This window comes from Macaca nemestrina, chromosome 3, assembly GCF_043159975.1.
Source record: "Macaca nemestrina isolate mMacNem1 chromosome 3, mMacNem.hap1, whole genome shotgun sequence".
Lineage (NCBI taxonomy): Eukaryota > Metazoa > Chordata > Mammalia > Primates > Cercopithecidae > Macaca > Macaca nemestrina.
In genome coordinates this window covers 48,896,482-48,919,095 of record NC_092127.1, presented here as the reverse complement: position 1 = coordinate 48,919,095, position 22,614 = coordinate 48,896,482, and the positions used below count along the sequence as shown (strand labels likewise).

General features: G+C 40.0%; 1 protein-coding gene across 1 annotated transcript; it reads right to left on the bottom strand.

Annotated features, from left to right (window-relative positions):
- Positions 1 to 5,249: 5,249 nt before the first annotated feature.
- On the bottom strand, positions 5,250 to 15,842 carry LOC105493284 (uncoupling protein 1). The gene is made up of 6 exons (XM_011760823.2): positions 15,483 to 15,842; positions 14,654 to 14,852; positions 9,139 to 9,339; positions 8,935 to 9,036; positions 8,008 to 8,188; positions 5,250 to 5,821 (listed from the first exon to the last, which is right to left on the bottom strand). Exons 1-6 carry the CDS (start codon positions 15,606 to 15,608, stop codon positions 5,707 to 5,709), a joined length of 924 nt encoding a protein of 307 aa, XP_011759125.2. The 5' UTR covers positions 15,609 to 15,842; the 3' UTR covers positions 5,250 to 5,706.
- Positions 15,843 to 22,614: the final 6,772 nt, after the last annotated feature.

Here is a 22,614-nt window from a genome sequence, read left to right as displayed (position 1 = left end):
ATTTTTTACAGCTGCACAGCATTTCTGTGTGTGTGTGTGTGTATGTGTGTATATCTTACTTTGAAATAAAAATATTACAGGTAGATCTGGTTGGATAAGGTTAAGTTAGTATATTAGTACTAACTTTATTAAAGTTAGTACTAATTATAATTTTAAATATATGTATATATTTGAAAATAGAAAGGCTGGAAATTAAAGACAAAACATCCATCTTAAGGAGTTTGATGAAGAACACAATAAATGTAAAGAAAATAGACAAGGAAATATTAAAGATAAGTGCTTAAAATGCATAGAATAGGAAACAAGCATATAGGATCAACAGAAATAAGTTTTTGCTTGAAAAGACTAATATTGATAAACTTGATGATACTAGTTAAGAATAAAGGAGAAAGCAAATAATGTCAATGAAATATGGGACATCCCTACAAATTATACAGATGGTGAAAAAAATTAATTTTTTCAAAAATTTGAAAATTTTAATGAAATACAAAAATTTCTAGAAAAATACAGCTTACCCAAACTGTACAACAAAGGGGGAAAGTCAGCCCTATTAAACTGAATTAGCAATTAAAACCCTTTCTGCTAAAAACTGCAGTTCTATATGGCTTGCATCAGTGAGCTGAATGACACATTTAAGAGTAAAATCACTTTTCACAAACTCTTGCAAATGATAGAGTATAGACTCTGCAATTCATGAGACTATCATAACCTTGATGACTAAAACTCCACAAGAACAGTATGAAAAAAAATTGTATGCCAATGTCACTTTAGATGCAATAATTATAAACAAAATGTTAGTACTAATTTTAATATATTAATGACCTGCATTTATAGATAATATTGCTTTAATATGTGATCAGTTATGGCTCAGTTGATCACCAGAATAAAACTAATGTAAGTTTTCATATTAACATTTGAAAATCATATGATAGTCTTACATGCAGAAAAAACATTTGATAAAAATTCATTTATGTTTAAAAAATAGTAAATGAGAAAAAGTGATTAATTTTATAAAGTGTATCCTTATAAACTACAACAAATACACTTTAAACAGTAAAATATTGGAATGAAATTTAGAAAGACTGGAGAACTATGGAGCAGTTTGATGCAGATCATTTCCCTCTAGGGACAGACTATTAATGATAAATGCTTTAACTCTATAGATTGCATTAAATCTGTAAGATAAATATAAAAACAGTTTTTCCCAATCCAAGAGTATGTTGTATACCTATATAGTTTTAAAAAACATTTCAATAGAATTGTAGCCTTTATAGTGATACCACACATCTTTTGTTGTATTTATTCCCAGGTACTATTTTAAAATGCTTTTTTTTTTTTTTTTTTTTTTTTTTTGAGACAGAGTCTTGCTCTGTCACCCAGGCTGGAGTGCAATAGTGCCATCTCGGCTCACTGTAACCTCTGCCTCCTGGGTTCAAGTGATTCTCCTGCCTCAGCCTCCTGAGTAAGTGGGATTACAGGTGCCCGCCACCATGAGCAGCTAATTTTTTTGTATTTTTAGTAGAGACAGGGTTTCATCATGTTGGCCAGGCTGGTCTCGAACTCCTGACCTCGGGTGATTCGCCTGCCTTGGTCTCCCAAAGTGCTGGGATTACAGGTGTGAGCCACCACGCCCGGCCTAAAATGCTTTTATATAATACATTTTTAATGTTGATTTTATTAGCCACTTTGCCATACTCTTTTATGTGCCAATTCTTTTGGATTTTCTGTGTACACATTCATATCACTCGTGAGCAGTAACTTTTATTTCTTTCCATCCATTTATTTGTCTTACTGCACTAGCTAGGACTTCTAGTACCATGTTGAACAGATGTGCTATGCCAGTTTGGATTTATTCAGCAAATATTCAGTCCTTTCTATTTCCCAATAAGGAGTACATTTCCCTGCTCCTTGATGTTAGGCTTGACCATGTGACTTGCCAAGATCAGTGGAATGTTAGTGGACATAAGCAAAGGCTTGAAATAGGTTCGAGCAATTGGGCTTATTCTTGCGCCTCTGCCATCACCATGAAAAAGAGCATGCCTTGGTTTGTCCATGGGTACCAGATGAATCAGAGCCACATGGAGTTGATCAGAACTGGTCATAAACCCATGGCCTAAATTTGAAGGCCAACTGAATTCAGCTAAGATTAGCAGAGCTGCCTAGCTAGCCTACTGTTGTGTGAATTCTAAATTTGTAATATTGGTCAAAAGATGTGCACATAAAACATACTGGAAGATTCCATTTATATGAAGTTTAAAAATAGACAAATGATCCATATAATTTAGGGATGTATACTTAAATAGTGAATCTATATAAAAACACACGGAAAACCATTTACCATGAAAGCAAAGTTAAGATGGTCTCAAGTTGTGATCCCGTGGGTGGAGGTGGTTCTGCGGTGCTTGCAATTTTCTGTTTCTTGGGCTTCACTTTGTTTACCTGTTAGTTCACTTTGTAATAATACATTAAAATATTCATTTGCTTTATGCACTTTTATGTATATGTGTTATATTCCACAATGAAAATTTTCCCATTTTAACAAATGAAGACAAGAAGCAAGAATGATTTGCAGACTTTATATATCTTACCTTGTTTCAAGTAATGGCTTGCCTTGTTAAACAAAGAACAGAGTGTGATTATTGCCACTTACTTTGCATGAAAAAGAAAAACTTTGTGGTGATTCTCAGGCCTGTAGGGGCTTTTGCCCACCCCCGCAGTTGTGTTCCCTATCAGATGAGATCACTGAGGCTGCTATCAAAACACTTGGTAAATCCCCAGGTACCTTCTGATAACAGATGGATTCCCTTATATTTCCTTCTGTATGGGGGCAGGGCCTATGCTTGTTTTATGTACCACTGTGTAGTATACACAATGTCTAGAGCATAGCAGATCCTCAAATATCTTCCGATGACTGGCGTTTCTCTGTACCAGGAATTGGCCAACTTGCTTCCCTCCATTTGCAACTTCCCATTGCCTGACCAGGGTCCCAGGCACAGAAATAGTTACATGTTTTATTCCTTATTCTTGAAAGAAACATGCTATTTTAAGGTTGTGATTTGTCCTAGTTTGAATTCCCTGTGAATCAGACCTTGAGGAAAGGATTTGCAGTTCATTTCGGAGGTGATCCAAGGAAACGCTGGTAACGGAGTAGGGAACCGAGATAGGGAATAGAAGTCAGCCCACAAATGTTGTAAGCTAAAAATAAAATCTAAAGCTTCCCACTGACTAAAGGACCCCCTCTTGGCCAAGGGGACCCCAGAGAAACCCTCAAAACTGAATTCCCAGCCGTGATAGAATGGAAGGTCAAACATGCTTTGTTATACCCCCTCCGTTGGATGGTTTAGACACAACTGACCAGCATGAATGTTAAAATAGAGATCACAGACTGAGGGAACAGACACTTTGTGGCAATATTCTTTGTAGCATTGTAGTCTTCTCCATAGTGATATGACACATCTTTTGTTAAATTTATTCCCAAGTACTATTTTTAAATGCTGTTACACATTTTTACAGCTTTATTTTCTTACTTCCTTTTGCTGGTATATAGAAATGTAGGTATCTAGTCTTTTAAATATTGATTTTATTAGCCACTTTGCCAAACTTCTATTATGTATGCCAATTCTTTTGGATTTTCTGTGTATACATTCATATCACTTGTGAGCTGTAAGATGCCAAATTATAAACAGGACCTAAGGCCGTGCCAGGCAGGATTAAGTTACGCACTCCTACACTTAAAGAATAAACTATGTTCTAACTGCCACAAGATTTTTCTTTTTCTCGAGCAGCTAAACACACACTGGCCTTGAGTGTCTGAAGCAATTGCAGCTTCACCAAGTGTTGACTGGCTCCAGCCCATTTTCCACCAGCCATAACTACAGTTTTAACTGGACAAGAGGATTCTAGTAGCTTTCTCCTGATAAGAGACCAACCACTGTGGACTGGCTCTGGCCCATTTACAGAGATGGTGCATTATGTGCCTTTGTGTCCCTGTTTCACCTTGTCATGTATAGGGCCTAACTGTAATGCATTTAAATGTTAAGTCCCCACCCCAAGGTGTAACACCCATGTTTGTTTAACATGCATGCATCAGGACTGCCTTCATGAATATTCATGATCCATCTGTAGCCTGTTGAATACGTATACTTGACCAACCCATTCAACTTAAATTCCTGTCTTACTCTTCCTTCCCTAGAAGTGCCTGCCTCTGGTCTTTGCTGGAGGATATGCTTTCTAACCTGCAGAATGACCACCTTGAAAGCTGTAACCCTTTGTAAGAAAGAAAGTCTCCTTTCCAAATGCATGAAGACCCTGTGATTTTTTAGCCATAATAAGCAAAACACTACTGTGTGTTACTAGAGTTTGATCCCTCAGCAGTACTCCATCTGACAGTTAGGGAACTGAGATATTTGTACACCAACTACTACCAGTTATTGGTTAAGGGCTGCACTGGGGCTGTGTTATTTTCCCTGCTCTTCTAGAATGCCACGCACAGGTGAGTAAAGCTGGCTCTGGTGGCCAGAAGACCCTAAAAAGGGCAGGTGCTGACCTGACAATAGGAAGTCAGGTCAGCAAGCACTAAAGAGCAAAATGGTATGTGTAGGACATAGAAGATATCTGCTACAAGACCCTTTTGCAGGTAATGAATGGGGAAGATATTCATGAGGGCAAGGTGAGGATCCTCAATAGTAAATGTAATGTGGAGTTGATTAAAACAGAAGTAGAATGATGTTTGGCAACCTGTAACCTTCCTGGTCGTCCAAGCTGCCAATCCTTGTATTTGGCTTAAAATCAGACTGGGCTTTGTCTTAAAAACTTCTTTTTAATATGTTTTACTCTTTCCCTATCTCTTCTACATGCAGTTTGTAGGCATTAAAAAGGTCACTACAGGTGCTAATGATGAATTTGAATTTGGCTTTGCTGAAAGATTCCATGAAGATTCATTTTCATCTCAGTAGGAATCTCAAACTGTTCTTCTGTCTTCCCAGAAGTATCCTCCAGCTCTAAAATTACGTGATGCTAGCACAGGTGCCAGGACTCTAGTTACAATCCTGCTAAAATGAATATAGTGTCTTAGATTAGAAGTTGTTAAAGATACATCAAATCTGGACTCTAAACATTAAAAATTTATACTAATAACATTCAGAGTAGGTTCATGCCTATGATTCTAAAGACCTGCACTTCCTATTGGGCAGTATTGTATTCTAGGTGAACTTGACTCCTACACCCAGGTATAGATCTCAAAAGACACACTTTAAAAGGTATTAGCAATAGTTTATTGAATATATTAACTGACAACTGTGGTTAATAAAAACTAATATTTTTAATAACTTCATTTTTAAGTATTTATAAACTGCATTTCACTCAGTTTCTTTTCTACCAGTTGGAATTGTAATTAAAACATGTTAAAGTTCTTCACATTCATTCACACAATTGCACTCCAGAAATGGTCAAATGCAGTAGCTTATCTGCATTACATTTGCCAGGGTATATGCTGAATGTGTTGCTTTCCCCTTTTTAAGACACTGAGAAAAAAAAGTTACATGAAATAGGCATTAGTTTTCCTCTTTTTTATATAGAAAAGTCCAAAATTCTCTACCAAAATTCCTTTATCATTTTAGGTTAAAATAAGTGAACAAGTTTTGTTTGTTTTTATGATCCAGTCAGCAAGATTCCCACTGGTATGTCACATCATTTTCTTGAAGCTGATTATGTGGCACAGTCCATAGTCTGCCTTGACTTTGACAGTTCTCGTTTCAGTTGTTCAAAGCACACAAACATAATGACGTTCCAGGATCCGAGTCGCAAGAAGGAAGGTACCAACCTAGAAAAGTGCATGTCTTCATTCGATTAGTTTGTTTGAGATTCTTTTTTTTTTTTTAATTTTTATTTTTTGAGATGAGGCTTCACCCTGTCACCCAGGCTGGAATGCAGTAGCACAATCATAGCTCACTGCAACCTCGAACTTCTGGGCTTAAGTGATCCCCCCACCTCAACCTCCCAGAGTAACTGGAATGAGAGACTGCACCACCACACTCAGCCTGAAATTCTTAAAGTGATTATAGCAGGTTATGCTTCTCATTTTGCCACTCCTCAAGTGAAGATGCTTAAAAGTACATATTCTTCATCTTCCTCTCCTCTGCTGAAAATAAATTTTCCTTTAGATGTCCTATATTACTTCAAAACAACACAGCCCTAATGATCACATCTATACAAATCCTCAAATATCCTTCACTCCCAAAACATGTCTGCTCTTCTCTGACATGAACTTTTTCAAAAACTCTTTCCTTGTTTGAGGGAAGGGGGAATTTTTGCTTGTTTTGCTTTGCTTCCTGAATGGGAGGTAGGAAACTTAGAAGGGAGAAGGAAGAAGAGAAACCAAAGAAGTATTGAGTAGAGTCAAGAAATCAATGCTGTCTCAATCTTGACAATTCTTGTCCTTACAGAAATTGTTAAATGTTTAAATGGCTTTTATTGTTTAACCTATAAAAAACACCCCTCTGCCCCAATTTTTTTCCTTCAAGTCTCTTAACATGTTTCTCTTCACTTCTCAATGTGGGGTATTTTATTGCCCAAAAAAACCCACAAAATTACATTTCAGTAGCATTAAGTACGTACACATTGTGTGTAACCATCACCACTATCCATCTCTAGAACCTTTTTGTCACCCCAGAAAGAAAGTCTCTATCCATTAAGCAGCTCCCCATTTTTTTCCTACCTCCAGCCCCTTGTAACTTCTATTCTTTCTGTCTCTATGAATTTGACTACTCTAGGTACCTCATTTAAGTGTAATCATACAGTATTTGTCATTTTGTGTCTGGCTTATTTCACTTATCATAATGTTTTCAAGGTTCATCCATGTAGTATTTCTCCCCCAAAAGATTTTTAAATTTGAAAAAAATAAAATTATTAAATGGTTAATGGTTTAATAACTGGTATATCCATTTTAAGTTAATTTTATAAAGAACTTCATTTGTATTAATGTATCATAAGTACAGATTATGATGAGTTGGAACTTTTTATAAAATGTGTATGATGCATTCATGCTTAATTTAGAAGACTTGAGGAATGTCCTTACAGTTTAAAAAGGTAATGGAATTTTATCATTTAACCACTAGTGTAATCCTTGTAGAATATATTGACAGATTACTTAATACTGTATTTTCTTCTCCTTCTTCTTCTTCTTTTTTGAGATAGGGCCTTGCTCTGTCTCCCAGGCTGGAGTGCAATGGCACAATCATAGCTCACTGAAACCTTGAACTCCTAGGCTCAGGAGATTCTCTTGCCTCAGCTTCCCAAGTAGAGGGGACTATCAGTGCATGCCACCACACTCAGCTAATTTTTCAATTTTTTGTTGAGACAGGGTCTCGCTTTGTTGCCCAGTCTGGGCTCAAGTGATCCTCCTGCCTCCATCTCCCAAAGTGCTGGGATTACAGATGTGAGCCACCACGCCAAGCCCATACTATATTTTCTTAGGAAGGTAGTTTCCAATACAACATTGCATTATGGAACTATGTAATCTATTACACAATACTTGTTTCTAGGTGAGTGTAATAATTACCCAAATCACATAATTTTCTGCATCACTTTTCTAGATTGGTGGTGATGTCTTATCTCTAGTTTTACAATTTTAAAACTTGAGTCCATCAAATCAAATCAAATCAAATCTTGTTCTCTCATAGCTCTCTATTATGATTTCCCTCTACTTTATAGCTCTCTTGCCCAGAGAAGGCAAAATACTGTCTACATTTCTAATAGATTGGGACCAATGGAAAAGGCGCTGATCTTGAATGAGCCTTTGATCAAAGTTGAGAAAATTTTAATATAATGACTTTTTACTTTCTGGCACAGTGGAATTGGTGGATTCAAGAAATCTGTGGTAAGGAAAAGTCAATACTAAATATATGAATATACTAAGGCTTGTAAGCTAAATGTCAGTTGTTTGACATGAGTGTCCCAAAGCACATAGACAGCCAGAACACATTACAGATACACAAGACCACATCTTACCCCTTGAAAAAAGCCGTTGGTCCTTCATTAGTGAACATTTTCATTGCACAGTTGGGCACACTTCTATACTGTCCTGGTGGAGAATTAATAAATCTGGTTTTTACTACATCCACCGGGGAGGACATAGCTGTTGCGCAAAATCCAGCAATAAGAGCCGACACCAAGTGGCAGGGGACGTCATCTAAAATGGATCGGTGAAACAGGTCAACATCAGACTTTTGGGGGCTTGCAATTTAGTTATCTGTCATATCTTTATAAACCTGTTGATAACAGTAGCTCAGTGAAGATGTCTTATAAATAAATAAAATAAAACAAGAAAGGCATTGCACTAGAAAAAGAAGGTAAAGAGTAAATGGCTTAATAGATTGTTAACACTTTAGGAAAATGACCTGTTAGTTTCCTCTGTGCCTTTAAGGCCTGCAATAATGCCTAATATATGAGCATCTAATACTTTTTTACTGAAATAAAGTGCAAGGGAAATTTTAATGTCTCTAGAAATTGTTAGTATATTATTTTTAAGAACCTATCTTATGGAATTACTTTTTGGATGAGACCACTGATAAGCTCCTTGTATAACTAGATCTTTTGGATATAGTGCAGGATGGACTTACCTCCTGAATTCTGCTGTATAAAGAAAAAGATTCTAACAAAAGTCCCATATATTAGTGTTAAATGAGAATAATGCTGACCTAAGATGAAATTGCCTGTTATTTTTGTTGCAAAATATTTCTGTTGTGGCAAAACTTCTTAAACTTAATATTTTGGTCTTTTCCTGCTTCTCACAAAGTTATATATAGTTCAAAATTACTTATTTTTAAAAAGAGAAAACAATTAAGAGTTAAGGGATTCAGTATAAGGTGGCTGCAGAAGCTCCAAGAGGAAATTCTAAAGGTGCAGACGTGTTTGTTATATGAAATGGGAAGTTACCTGCTAATATGTTGTTTTTCACAAAGGCCTCCTTCATTAGATCATATGTCACCAGCTCTGTACAATTGATGATGACACTTCTCATCAGATTGGGGGTAGTCCCTGGGGAAAAAAAGAAAATGTTTACTAACTCTACTTTATAATAAGTTGATAATTGTATGTATGTGCTTTGGTGGTTCTAAAACCCACTTTGAAGTTAGTTACCTTTCCAAAGACCCGTCAAGCCTTCCGTTGTTGCTACTATTCTGTACGCGTTATAAGTCCCCGTGTAGCGAGGTTTGATACCGTGGAGATGGCTCTGCGCTTGAAGTCTGACTTTCACAACCTCTGTGGGTTGTCCGATGAATACTGCCACTCCTCCAGTCATTAGACCAGCTAAGATCTTGCTTCCTAAACTAGGTGTTGCTATCCAGAGAAAAAAAAAAATTATTAAGAAAAAACAATTAAAGACCTAGAATGCATGCATATCTTTTTAATTTTCAGTGGTTCATAGTTTTGTTTTGTTTTTTTTTTTCTGATATGGAGTCTTGCTCTGTTATCTAGGCTAGAATGCAGGGGTGCAATCTTGGCTCACTGCAAACTCCACCTCCTGGGTTCAAGCAATTCTCCTGCCTCAGCCTCCCAAGTAGCTGGGATTATAGGCATATGCCACCACACCCTGCTAATTTGTGTATTTTTAGTAGAGACAGGGTTTCACTGTATTGGCCAGGCTGGTCTTGAACTCCTGGGACCTCAGGTGATCTGCCTGCCTCGGCCTCCCAAAGTGCTAGGATTACAGGTATGAGCCACCATACCTGGCCCATATTTTTGTATTCTGACAGCTTTTCTACTCTTCTAATGCATGTTCATGTGTTGATCATGTACTAAATGTGTACCAACTCAGAGTAAGGCTAGAAAACGTCAGGTGTCTGAAATTTTTTAAAAATGAAGACTTTCAAGGAACAAGAAAACACAATGCTTATTTTCACAGTGGTCTGATTTTTTCCTGTGTTCAGCTTGGTTCTTTCTTATATTTAGCTCTCTTTTCAGTATTATCCGACTGTGAGGAGGCACCTGTCACCAATGAGGCTTGATCTTTCTCCCATGAAGGATAATGTTAATTATGGGACTTGGCGGCCTTAGAAGAAGCCCAGTGGACAAGCTGCACCAATATGGGCCATCAACTAGTGTTAGGCTACAACATGTGAAGGGAACAAAAATAAGAAGACAGGTGAGAAGAAAGTGATTTTTATCTTAAAATTTTGAAAAAAAATAGCTTATGTTGCTCAAGACAGATATCATTAAATACAAATAGTCTTGAAGCCCAATATTCATTTCTATCATTAAGTAAATATAAAATTATGGTTCAGCAACATTTACTCAGCAAAGGCTTTCTCAGTCATTCTAATTCAGTTTCCTAATCTGTCAAACAGGGATAATAATATCTACTTCCTCGAGTTGTGTGAGTTAAATAATACTGAAAAAGAGCTTACACTGTCTAGCACAAAGAAAATCCACAAAACTGGCAGCAATTTTTAAATCACTATCGTGATTGTACTCTTCTCATCATGCTTTAGCAGGAGCTGGGCATATGATTGACAGCTGTCTTTTAATTGGCAATATCGTATGACTACAAATGCCTTCACTTTTAGCTCATATTTGTAATGCATTGCACTACAAAGTATCTTGATGTACTCATCCTATCCTCCAATCTCCAACTTTCAAATCCCTCTCTTCACTTCCCAGTCAAGCTTCCTGGAAAAGAGGCTATGTATTTTTTTTTCAAGAACTAAAAGAAATTTATTTACAAAATATATTGTTTGTCTTTACTTCTCAGACCCATTTCTTCCTCAGTCCCCTACAATATAGCTTATACCCCACTACTCTGCTGAAGATGTTTTTACTAGAAAATCAGTGAGCTTCTATTTGTTATGTACAATGATCACTTTTCAATCCTTTCCACACTCTCTGCTGTCTGACCCTATTGATAGTCCCTGCTGTGACTTCCTGGAATCTAGCCCAGACTTTTCTCCTAAACTCATGTGCCTACTGGACATTACCTGTTGACATGGCCTAAACTAAATTTCTTGTCTTCCCCCTAAGACGGCTTCTATACATCTTCCCTCAATAAAGGGTATCTTTAACCAGAAACTTGGAAGTCATCTTGTATTTCTACCTGTCCCTTATGCCTTACTTCTATTTGTTCACCAATTCAATTCAATTATACGTTCTCAGTCTTTCTGATTGACATCTCTTTTTCCCTATTGCCAGTGCTTTAGGGCATACCCTGATCATTTCTTGCTTTCTAACTTACCTCTTTCTTACTCCTTTTACATATATACTCTATCTGCTGCCAAAGTGATCTTTTGAAAATGTAAATTGTTTATGCCACTCCCCTGCTTAACATTTTTACAGTGACTTCCCACCAGGGTAAGGATAAAATCCAAACTCCTTAGCATCGCCTGCAAGGCTTTCTGTGATCTGGCTCCTTCCTGTCTCTGTGGCTTCACCCCTCCTTCCTCACCAACATGTCCTCCCTGTGCTATGTTCACTCTACTTCTCACTGAGTCTTTGTACATGACCTTCACTCTACTTGGAAGGTCTTTCTCACCCCTTTACCTGGATCACTCCTGCTGGCCCTTTCAGAATTGATCCGGACATTAACTCTTCAGGAAAATCTCACAGGACCATGCCTCCATGGCTAGGTTAAATAGTTCTGTTTAATATGGCCACCATCTTGTAATTGCAGTTAGTCATGTGCTGCATATGTGATGGTGGTCCCATAAGACTAGAACAGAGCTGGAAAATTCCTATCATCTAGTGACATCCCAGGCACCGTAAGGTTGTCATGTAATGCGTTACCTTTTCTATTTTTAGGTACACAAACACTTAACTGTTATACAACAATTGCCTATAGTATTCAATACCAACAGTCTGCACAGGTTTGTAGTCTAGGAGCAATAGATTATACCATATACACTAGGTGTGGCTATGCCATCTAAGTTTGTGTAAGTGCTCTCTGTGATGTTCGTACAACAACCAATTTGCCTCCTAACTCATTTCTGAGAATGTATCCCCATCATTAAGGGAAGTAGGACTGTATTGTAATATAGCATGTGTCATGGTGTTGCTGGAAGTCAGGGACCCCAAACGGAGGGACCGGCTGGAACCACAGCAGAGAAACATAAATTGTGAAGATTTCATGGACATTTATCAGTTCCCAAATAATACTCTTATAATTTCTTATGCCTGTCTCACTTTAATCTCTTAATCCTGTTATCTTCATAAGCTGAGGATGTATGTCACCTCAGGACCCTGTGATGATTGTGTTAACCATACAATCTGATTGTGAGACATGTATGTTTGAATAATATGAAATCTGATTGTAAAACGTGTGTTTGAACAATGTGAAATCAGTGCACCTTGAAAAAGAACACAATAACAGCAATTTTAGGGAACAAAGCAAGACAACCATAAGGTCTGACTGCAAAAAGAGCCATATTTTTCTTCTTGCAGAGAGCCTATAAATGGACCTGCAAGTAGGAGAGATAACACTAAATTCTGTTCATAGCAAGGAATATAATATTAAGACCCTAGGAAAAGAATTGCATTACTTGGGGGAGGTCTATAAACGGCCACTCTGGGAGTGTCTGTCCTGTGCAGTTGAGATAAGGACTGAAATATGCCCTAGTCTCCTGCAGTACCCTCAGGCTCACTAGGGTGGGGAAAAACCCCACCCTGCACCCTGGTAAATTTGAGGTCAGACCGGTTCTCTGCTCTCGAACCCTGTTTTCTGTTGCTTAAGATGTTTATCAAGACAATACATGCACAGCTGAACATAGACCCTCATCAGTAATTCTAATTTTGCCCTTTGCCTTGTGATCTTTGCTTTGCCCTTTGCCTTGTGCTCTTTATTGGCCTCAGAGGCATGTGATCTTTGTGACCTACTCCCTGTTTGTACACCCTCTCCCCTTTTGAAGTCCTGAATAAAAACCTCTGGTTTTATGGCTCAGGTGGGCATCACGGACCTACTGATATATATCACCCCTGGTGGCCCAGCTGTAAAATTCCTCTCTTTCTACTCTTTCTCTTTATTTCTCAGACTGGCCGACACTTAGGGAAAATAGAAAGAACCTATGTTGAAATACTGGGGGTGGGTTCCCCCAATATCATGGAATATGGTCATCTATTCACTTCTCCTCACACACCCCTTACTGTCAACTGTAAACTCTGTCCAGAGACACATCTGCCATCTAAATATCTAACATAGTTACTGGCACATGGCAGTTCAATAAAGCCTACTAAATAAACTGAATCTGTATAACATAGAACACTGCCAACATATATCCTATTAATTTGGTGCCCAAAGCCTGCAACCATTAACAGAACAGTCAATCTGTAAAGAAAACCACCTGAACGAGCACTTGACCTCCTTTGTGTTTCCTCTCTTGTACATCTATAAATATCAAAATGCAGTTTTGATCTAGTAACATACAGACTTTATCTTCACTTTGAAAGTACTTGTGTGGATAAGTATAATTTACATATTTGTGTAGACAATATTTATAAATTATCCCATAAAGCTACAGTATTGAAGGTTACTCACAGCAGAATTGATGAAATCTACAAGATGGATTTCACTTAATATATTCATTTTGTCATCAGCACATCTTCTCTCCGGCTTGTCTGCTCCACATGAAAGTGCCTCTGATGTTGATTAGCTGTGTGATTTTGTGCATCTGACTTAACTGCCCTGATACTCAGCTAGCAGTTTTTACTCACAGCATTGTTGTGTGTTTGAATGATGGACAGAATCATATGCGAAGTGCAGAAGGCAGTAGAAAACAGGGTTAAGAGCCTGGAGTCCGAGGCCAGACTGCCTGGGTTTGAACCCTGGCTCTGCCCCCTCCCAGCTGTGTGACCTTGGGCAAGTGATGAATTGCTCTGTGTTCAGTTTTCCCAACTGCCAAGGGATAATGATACTACTAGTAGCCTTCCAGTTGTAATGTATCTGAAGCACCTAGAACAGTGTCTCATTCATAGTAAGCCCTCAAATAAATACTAGTTAAAGTGACAGGAATTCTTAGAGTGCACTTGCACTCAGGAAATATGTTTCTTTTTCCTTTTCTCGTAAACAAACGCCCTACAGCATTCGTCCATTTTTTTCTGGTCTGGTCTTCCCTGGACCTTATGAGGAACCTCTTAAAAGGAAATATATCTTTTCCTGTCCTTTCAACTCTACTCACCAAGTCTGGCTTTCTTTGCTTCAAACAGAAGGTTTTGAACTTTGTTGCACACCCAAATGATGAGGGAAGCTTGTGGAAACACAGATACTCTGGTCTCTAGCCTGAGGATTCAGACTCAGAGGACCATGGTAGTCCTCATCTGGATTTCTGACAAGCTCCATAGATGTTTCTGATATATTTCCCTGTTTGGAGAACTTTAAGTTAAACATTATTCTGTAGCTCATGCATATTCTCCAGATGGAGATCCAAATTAGGCACAAAACTTCCATGACTGGGTGACTTTTTAAAAGTATAAATCTGCATCTAAAATGTCAATTTTGCGTACTTTTTTCTTTCTATGAACAATGAACTAATATTTGGGGAAGGGAGAGAGTTCAAATATGAATGTTTTCTCGCCAATTTGTTATGAAAACCACTCCTCGATGTGTTACATTTTTTGGAACAGAGCAGAGCCCAAGGTTTTTCTGCCCCTCCCAGGAACGTTCTCGGCTTACTTTCTTTGCCTGCGGTGAGGAACTCCTGGACCGTGTCATAGAGGCCGATCCTGAGAGAGGTGGAGCTGATCTGTCTCTGAAGCCCGGCAGGCAGCCCGCTGTAGAGTTTCATCCGCCCTTCTGTTTTGACCAGAGTGGTGATTGTTCCCAGGACACCTTTATACCTAATAGCACTGGACGTCGGGCGTTCGCCTTGGATCTGGAAATAAGAAAGGTGCAGATCAGAAGGGAGCGAACACTGAGTTCACTCTTAAGCCAAGATTTCCCCCACCGTGTTCCTATTTTCCGTTTCTTTTCTCAGCAACATCCCCCTTCCATCCACCTCCCTCTACGCCGTGTGTGTGTGTGTGTGTGTGTGTGTGTGTGTGTGTGTGTGTGTGTGTGTGTGTGTGTTCGCGAGCACGCAGTTTGGGGGAGGCTGGCTACAATGTCCATTTTAAACATTCGCCTCCCCGTGAACTCTCCAGAACCCCTAGGGCAGTAGGATAGGGCAGAATTAAAGAAAGGAAAAAGCACCTGACTAGTAAACTCAGGAGAGGCCAATATTCTCAGTTCTTAGAATACTAAGTGCACCCTAAATTTGGGGAGAATTTGGTAGTAGTCATGGTCAACCCATCCTCTGTGGCCCTCGTGGTTCTTCAGCTAATCCCAGAAAAAGTTCCAGTTTCCCATCCTAAAGCACCAGCCCTGGGACAAGGCCAGACTGCTTTGGAAGGGCACTTACCCTACCTAGAAACAGTGGTTAACCCAAAGCAGAGAATAAATGGAATGCACTCAACAGCGCCCCCTCTGGCCTGAGAGCCCTCGTAATACCCCTCTGGCTGGCTACCTGGAGCCGGACTTTGGCGGTGTCCAGCGGGAAGGTGATCACGTCCGCTAAGCACGCGGCTATTCCAGCTGAGAAGAGCTGGATCCCCAGGGTCGGGTGCACGTCCGAGGCTGTCAAGCCCCCCATCTTCACTCAGAGACTGGAGATGCAGAGGAAAAGGGTTCCAGCCCCGAAGGTGTGGGAAGTTTCTTTCCCTTGCTCTTCACGCCTGTCTCCCGGGCAGCAAAACCCGCTTTCTGTTTTTTGAACCCCCGACCGGGCAGCTGAGGTGCAGAGGCGGCGGCTCCAGACAAAGCGCGGCGTCGGGGGCCGAGTCCCCGCGTCCCCTCCTCCCCACCCTAGCGCCAGCAGGACCCTCTGCGCCCCGGTCTTCCGCTGGGACTTATATAGCTGGGCCGCTCCGGGGCTGGGCCGCGCGAGGTCTCAGAAGACCCGGGCGTGGGACCTGGCGGGGGCGTGTCCGGAAGCACTGGCTCCCTCCCATTCCCATCCTCGCCCGGAGCCTCGGGAGCCCCGCTTCTCTCCCCAAAAGTCCTAGGCCGGTCCCTGGTTGTCTGCGCCCGGCACTCCGCGCGTGGGAGGGAGGGCGCACCGCGGCACCCGCGCCCCCAGCACGTGCCTCACCTTCTGTCACCCTTTGCTGCGCACCTTCGGCTGGGGCTTTCGGAAACCAGCACGATACCGGAGACCTTGGTAAAAGGTCCTGCCAAGCTGGAGCTCTCCCAGGAGGAAGAGCTAGGCACTCTCCCATTCCTCCGACTCCTCAGACATCTTGCAGGCACCTTGCAGCCTTCTCTGCTTCCCCTTCCTCTGCTTTAAACTTCTCATCCTCCTTCCTCCGGATTCCTTCTCTTCCCACTACCAATTTCAGACTTGGAAGAATCCCACACAGGAACCAAGAGCACTCTGAACTTGTCAAAGAAAGCGTTTCATCACTTTTTGAGAGAAGATGTCAAACGAGGCAGTAGACACACTAGAAAGCAAATAGTACATTGCTAAAGCATATACAAAATGAGATACCGCTTGTTCCTTCTACTTACATTTCTTAGAGGGTGCAGTGGAAAGGACAGGGCAGGTTGCTTGGCTCCTGGTGCAGCTCTCCAGCTTACCAACTCTGTGAACCTGGGAAAGTCATGTGTACTCCAGCTTTTATTTTCAGCAGTGTGAAATGTGGTTCCAGAGCTAGCCCGGGTCTGAAATCTTCCTGCTAACTTACCTATAATGATGTAATGTGTGTTGGTTGTGTGGCCTTTCCTAGTTCGATCGTTGTGCACATTTTATTTTCAATGTTTATTCTTGTGAAAACTTAAAAAAAAATTTTTTTTTAAACAGTGGGAAATAATAGGAAACAGGAGAAAGAGGGAAATGGGCAAGGTCAGGTCCCAGCTTCCAGAATCTCTCAGATGAGCCAAAGATCCATTTGATATTACCAGAATCCACATCCAGCTATCTAGGGCTCAGGTGCTCAACCCTGACTTAAGCCCCCCAAAAGAGTCAGTGGAAGTCAGAGTCATCTCCTCCAGGAGCAGCGGAAATAAGACATGAATAAAGAATAATCTCCAATCCCTCTCTAAGTAAAGGTTGTGTACTGTGCAAGAAGCCAGTCCTAAGGCACTTCCAAGGGAGGTTAGGCTAACGGAGCTTCCCTGAAAAAGGCAATGTTGACCTGACATGGTAGCCTCTGAAAAAATTAGAAAGAAGAAGGAGCGAGCGAGGTTTCCCCTCTGCAAACACTTGTTGAAATAAAGATCAACTGAGGCAAATAAGTGGCATGCGTGCAGGCAAAGATGTTGAGGAAAGCACGTTGCATATATAGAGTGCATTCTGTTGGCCTGACTGGGAAATAGGGTGATGGGGAAGAACGAGAGAGGTAGGGCAAGAAGTTGGTGAGGGATGAGGCTGTAGAAGCCAAATGAGAAGCAAAGCCTGCAAATCCATTATGAGTGTAGATTCATGTTGTCACCTGTGTAATGCTTTATGGACTATGAAGTGCTCTCACATAAATGTCACATTTAATATGATAGACAATACAGCTTTATGAATGATTAGATGTGGAGTCAAAGATGACTCTGTTTAAGAACATGGGTTGCAAGCTTAGTGATGGTACCAACAGATTGTCATGAGGCAGTTGGTAAGGGGGCAGATTTTAGGGGTAAGAAGATTAAACCAGTTTTTAAAGTCTTAGAATTATTTGGAGAGAATACTGTTGATATCTAGATAGAGAGCCTAGGAAGCTGCATCTAACATGCTAAAAGAGCAAGAAATAGAGCTGGGAGGTATTTGGTGGTCATGATATGGATGCAATGAAAAGGGCATGCTTTACATGGGAAAATGGGACTAGTCCAATAGGACTAGGAAAAGAGTTCAAGGGCCAAATGATAGGGGGACCCAGACCCAGAGTTATAGTCTGGAAAGAATGGCCTTGTCAAAGGTAGAGTGAGAACAAGTGATATCCAGTGATAGAGCTAGTATTTAAGAACATGATTAAATAAAGATTGGGTCTTGACCAGTGTCAAGTTTAGAAAAAATGTCAAGAGGACAAAAACCAAGAAAAACCTACTGGATTTGACTCTAAGATTGTTGGTGATCTTAGGGAGTACAACTATGATGGAGTTGTTAGGTTGTGCGGCTGATGGCTAAGCAGTGGCTAAGAATGTTGGTAGAGTATGACTAAAATGTCCATGAGGAGGCCTTATTCCTTGCTGACTCTAGTGAAACTCTGCATCAACGGATTCATTCCCAATCCTCACCCCAAAGCTACCCATGAATCTTTCTCAGTGGTTCTATCTGTAGTAGTTTTAAAACATAATTGCAAATCCATCACATTCTCCCATCAAAAGATGAGGGTCCATGTGCCTTCCCCTTGCATCTGGCAGGCTTATGAATGCTTTGACCAATAGAATAATACAGAACTGATGCCATGTGGCTTCTGAGACCAGATTATAAAAGTCCTTGAATCTTCTGCTTTACTCACTGCAACATTTGCTCTTGGAGCCCTGGGTCGGCATGTAAGAAAGCAAACTTCTCTGAGCTGTCATGCTGGAGAGGCCCCACATCGTCATCCCTCTTTACCAAGGCGCCAGGCACCAGAGTACAGCTATCTTGGACCCTCTAGATAAGCCTACTTGCTAGTTGAATACCATCAAGTGATCTCCAATGATGTCAGTAAAACAGAAGAATCACCTAGCTGAGCTCTGTCTAAATTCCTGATCTATAAAATTGTGAGATACAATAAAATAATTATTGTAGTAAGGTAGCAAAAGATAACTGTAACAGAACCTTTACTTGTTTGAGCAGTTGGGAGGGGCATGCATTCTCTCTTTGCCCCATCCTACTTTCACAATGAGGAGTTCAAGGCAGTGGATGGGTATAGAGTTTTGGATTTGGACTATAAGAAGAAGCCATAATACATTTGTAAAGAAGAAGCAAGGTAAATTAAAATTGTCTTTTTTTTCCCCATAAGACATATGTTTGCATGTTTTAAAGCCAAAGTATGACAAACTGGAGGAGAAAGTGACAGGAAAACTATGAAAAGGGAAGGAAATGTGAGAAATAAATCTATTAGAAAATAAGAAAAGTTGTTATCCAAAAACAGGTAAGGACAGGTAGGGACAAAGGACCCCTGACAGGATAAAGGGGTTGCTTTATTTGAGCCTGGAAGGAAGAACGACAGTATAAGCTTCCGGGATATTAACATCAGACTAAGATGGACAGTTAAGAGCCTTTGCTAGGAGATAGTATGACTGTAATTCAATGGTGACTGAGCACCTGAGATGTGCGAGGCACAATAGTGACTTCTAAGGGTTACAGGAGAAGCTGACGTCAAAAACTTCACACAAGGAGACCCTGAGAGGTCACAGAAGTTCAAGATTCTGAAAATGGTTCTGGATTCCAACCAGCAGGCTGGCCTCACCACTTCTGAGAGGCTCTGGGAAGTAGGAGAAAGTTTGCCTCAGGTTGGAGAGAGCAGTAGGGGAAAGGGTGGTATCCCCAAAGGGTCAGATTTCTGCTCTTCTGGCACAAAGAAGAAGCAGAGAGGTAAAGAATAGGTCAGTGTGAGCAAGGGCAACTGACCCTTTATGACGTAGCAAAGGAATGGCAGCAAGCTCTGAATGTACCAAATTCTCCTCTCCTTTTTAAAAATTTAGAACACATTAACAAATGCACTTGATCGAACTGTGGTCAATCAGAAATCGCTGCACAAAATGTATTCCTATTAAATAAAAATCATACAGTGCTTTGCACTTGAATAGTGTTCTATACTTTCCCATAATTCTCTCATTAGCCACCATTGGGAAATATCCTGTTACAGTTATACAGATAAATGTGCAAATGACAGAAAAATCAATTTATAGAAGAAGAAATACAAACTTTTAAAATGGGAGAGAGGATATATTTATTATCACTAATAAAGAAATGTATATACTTCACCTAATAAATTAATATTGTGTCAGTACCAAAATTATAATTACTATAACTTTATATATACTATACATTAAATTTAATATTATAAATATTAATAAATTATGAGTGTTATAATTATAAATTATGAATGTTAAAATGTAATAACCATAATATCAATACTATATTAATGATGGCATTATACATTCACACAATTCTTTTGGAAAACAATTTGGCGGTATACACTGAGCCAAGAGAATGTCTATTGTTTTTTTTGAAACAGAGTCTAGCTGTGTCACCCAGGCTGTGTAGTACAGTGGCACAATCTCAGCTCACTGCAACCTCTGCCTCCTGGGTTCAAGAGAGTCCTGTACCTTAGCCTCCCATGTAACTGGGAGTACAGGCATGTGCCACTATGCCTGGATAGTTTTGGTATTTTTAGTAGAGATGGGATTTCGCTGTGTTGGCCCAGGCTGATCTCGAACTCCTGGCCTCAAGTGATCTGCCTGCCTCTGCCTCCCAAAGTGCTGGGATTACAGGCATGAGCCATCACACCAGAATGTCTATATCCACTTCTGGTAATTCCACTTCTGAATTTCTACCCTAAAATAATTAACTAAAATATGAAAGAGTCATATGTAGGCTAATGTTTATGATAGCTTAATATTTATAACAGCAAATTAGTGAGAGTGCCAACCTCAGCTTGGCATCTAGATGTGGGATTGTCTGAAGAGCTGTCCAGAATAGTGGTGCTCAAGTGTCTACTGTTAGGAACTGATACACACGTGAGAAAGGAGAGCGCTCTTAGGAATAGAGAAAAAGTAGAAAGAGGACAGGATTGGGTTTTCTTGGTCCAGCCCAACACAAAGAGACAAAGACTATCAAACTCCATGTTAAGGAGAAAATACTCCATATCCATGCTGATTCAGGTGGTATAGCATGGTGATTAAGAGACCAGGAGGCCCATGTTCAAATTCTCGCTAAGATACTGACTGACTGGGTAAGCATGGCCAAATTACTTAACTTCTCTGAACTTTAGATTCTTTACGTATGTGATGAATATTCCTGCATCATGAGCCTATTCTTATTAATAAGTCACTCTTTATGCTAAGCGCCTGATGTACCTAATCCTCATAACTCAATGAAAGATTTATTCATGTCATGTATTTAACAAATATGTAGCATTGAACTAGTGCCAGACACTATAATATTTTAAGCATTTTGTGAAACTTAACACAGTTAGTCCTCCTTGCAGCCTTTGGAGGCATATATTATTATTATTCCCACTTCATGGATGAGGAAACTCAGAGGTTCAGAGAAGTAAAAATAACTTCTCCTAGGTCATGGAACCAGTAGATGGTACCCTGAGGATCTGCCTGACCCCCTAACTCTCAACTACTATGTGATACCCCAACTGTCTTCCCAATACATTTGTGACATGATACTTTCCTATGATTTGAAGACACATAATGGCTATGTATCCTTATATATTTTTCAATAAATCATATCAAAAGTTAAAATATCACATGCAATATATATCCCTTACTTGATTTGTATATTTTACTAAGGAACTTACAAAGACAAAAATAAACAAAAAGCACTTTTTTCATCTTCAGTAGAACCTGGTAGAAGAGACAGGAAAAGTGACCTATGAGATTCAGAAAAATGAGGTGTATGGGGATTGAAGCCCCGTGGAAGAAACAGAGAGTGAAAAGGAGAAAATGTCTTAGAGAACAGGACATTACTGTTCTCAGATACTTGAAGGCATAGCCAGTGGACAGGGGCAGATTTGTTCTCTATGCAATTAAGCAAAAGGATTAGTGCCAAAGAGTGGAAACTGCAGGTGGGCAAATTCTAGATAAGTGTAAAAATGGTGATCCAGAGATAGAATGTGATGCTATTTGGGGTAATGAGTTCTCTATCAATACAGGCATTAAATTTCAGGCAGTTTGATATAGTATTCATTCAGGGCATTAGATTTATTGTCAGAAAGATATAGATTTGAGTATGCCATTTGCTATGTGACCTCAGGCAACTTCTTTAATCTTTTAAAATTCCTGTTTCCCTGTCTATAAAATGGGGGCAGTAGTTATAGTTATGGAGATATTGCGAAAACATAATTAAAGAATACTGGTAAAGATCTTAGCATGGTAACTGGAGTGGCACCTAGAAAGGGCATAATAAGTGATAGTTATAATTACATTTTCTACTGATACAGTTTGGATGACCACTTCATAGGCTGTTGCAGGGAACCAAAAGATTGAACTAAGGGTTTTACTAAAAAACATGAAAAGGCCTTGTACATCCTGAGATCCTACAAGTCCATGATTCTGTGGCCCACGCTGGGACACAGTTTCTATGCAGGGAGGTGAGGCAGGACTGGCTCCCAGATCCCTTTAGAAACGGTCTGAGGGTGAAATGGGAATGTTCCAGCTAAGAATAAGCCTCAAGACTCCTGGTATGCAGAGACTACAGGGCCTCAGCACAGATGAGGACATGGCTGCCAGGTGAGAGGTCACAGCCCAGTGACAGGGCCCTCTCCTTCCATCGTCCCTCCTCTTTCTAATCTCCCAGAGAAATGGAAATTGCAGAGTGCTGCAGAGTGGTGCGTCCTGCCTGGCAGAAAGGACTTGGTTAAAGGTGAAGAATTGTGAATGTGAAGCAGACAGTGGGGGAAGGAGCAAAGACGAACTGAGGTTACATTGGAAGCATTCTTTGTGATGTCTTTGGT

Coding starts and splice junctions, on each gene's coding strand:
- LOC105493284 (XM_011760823.2), bottom strand. CDS start 15,608: ATGGGGGGCTTGACAGCCTCGGACGTGCACCCGACCCTGGGGATCCAG. Junction 9,037..9,138: donor CTTGACGGGTCTTTGGAAAG/GTAACTAACTTC, acceptor TTTTTTCCCCAG/GGACTACCCCCAATCTGATG. Junction 5,822..8,007: donor CCAACGGCTTTTTTCAAGGG/GTAAGATGTGGT, acceptor GCACTTTTCTAG/GTTGGTACCTTCCTTCTTGC.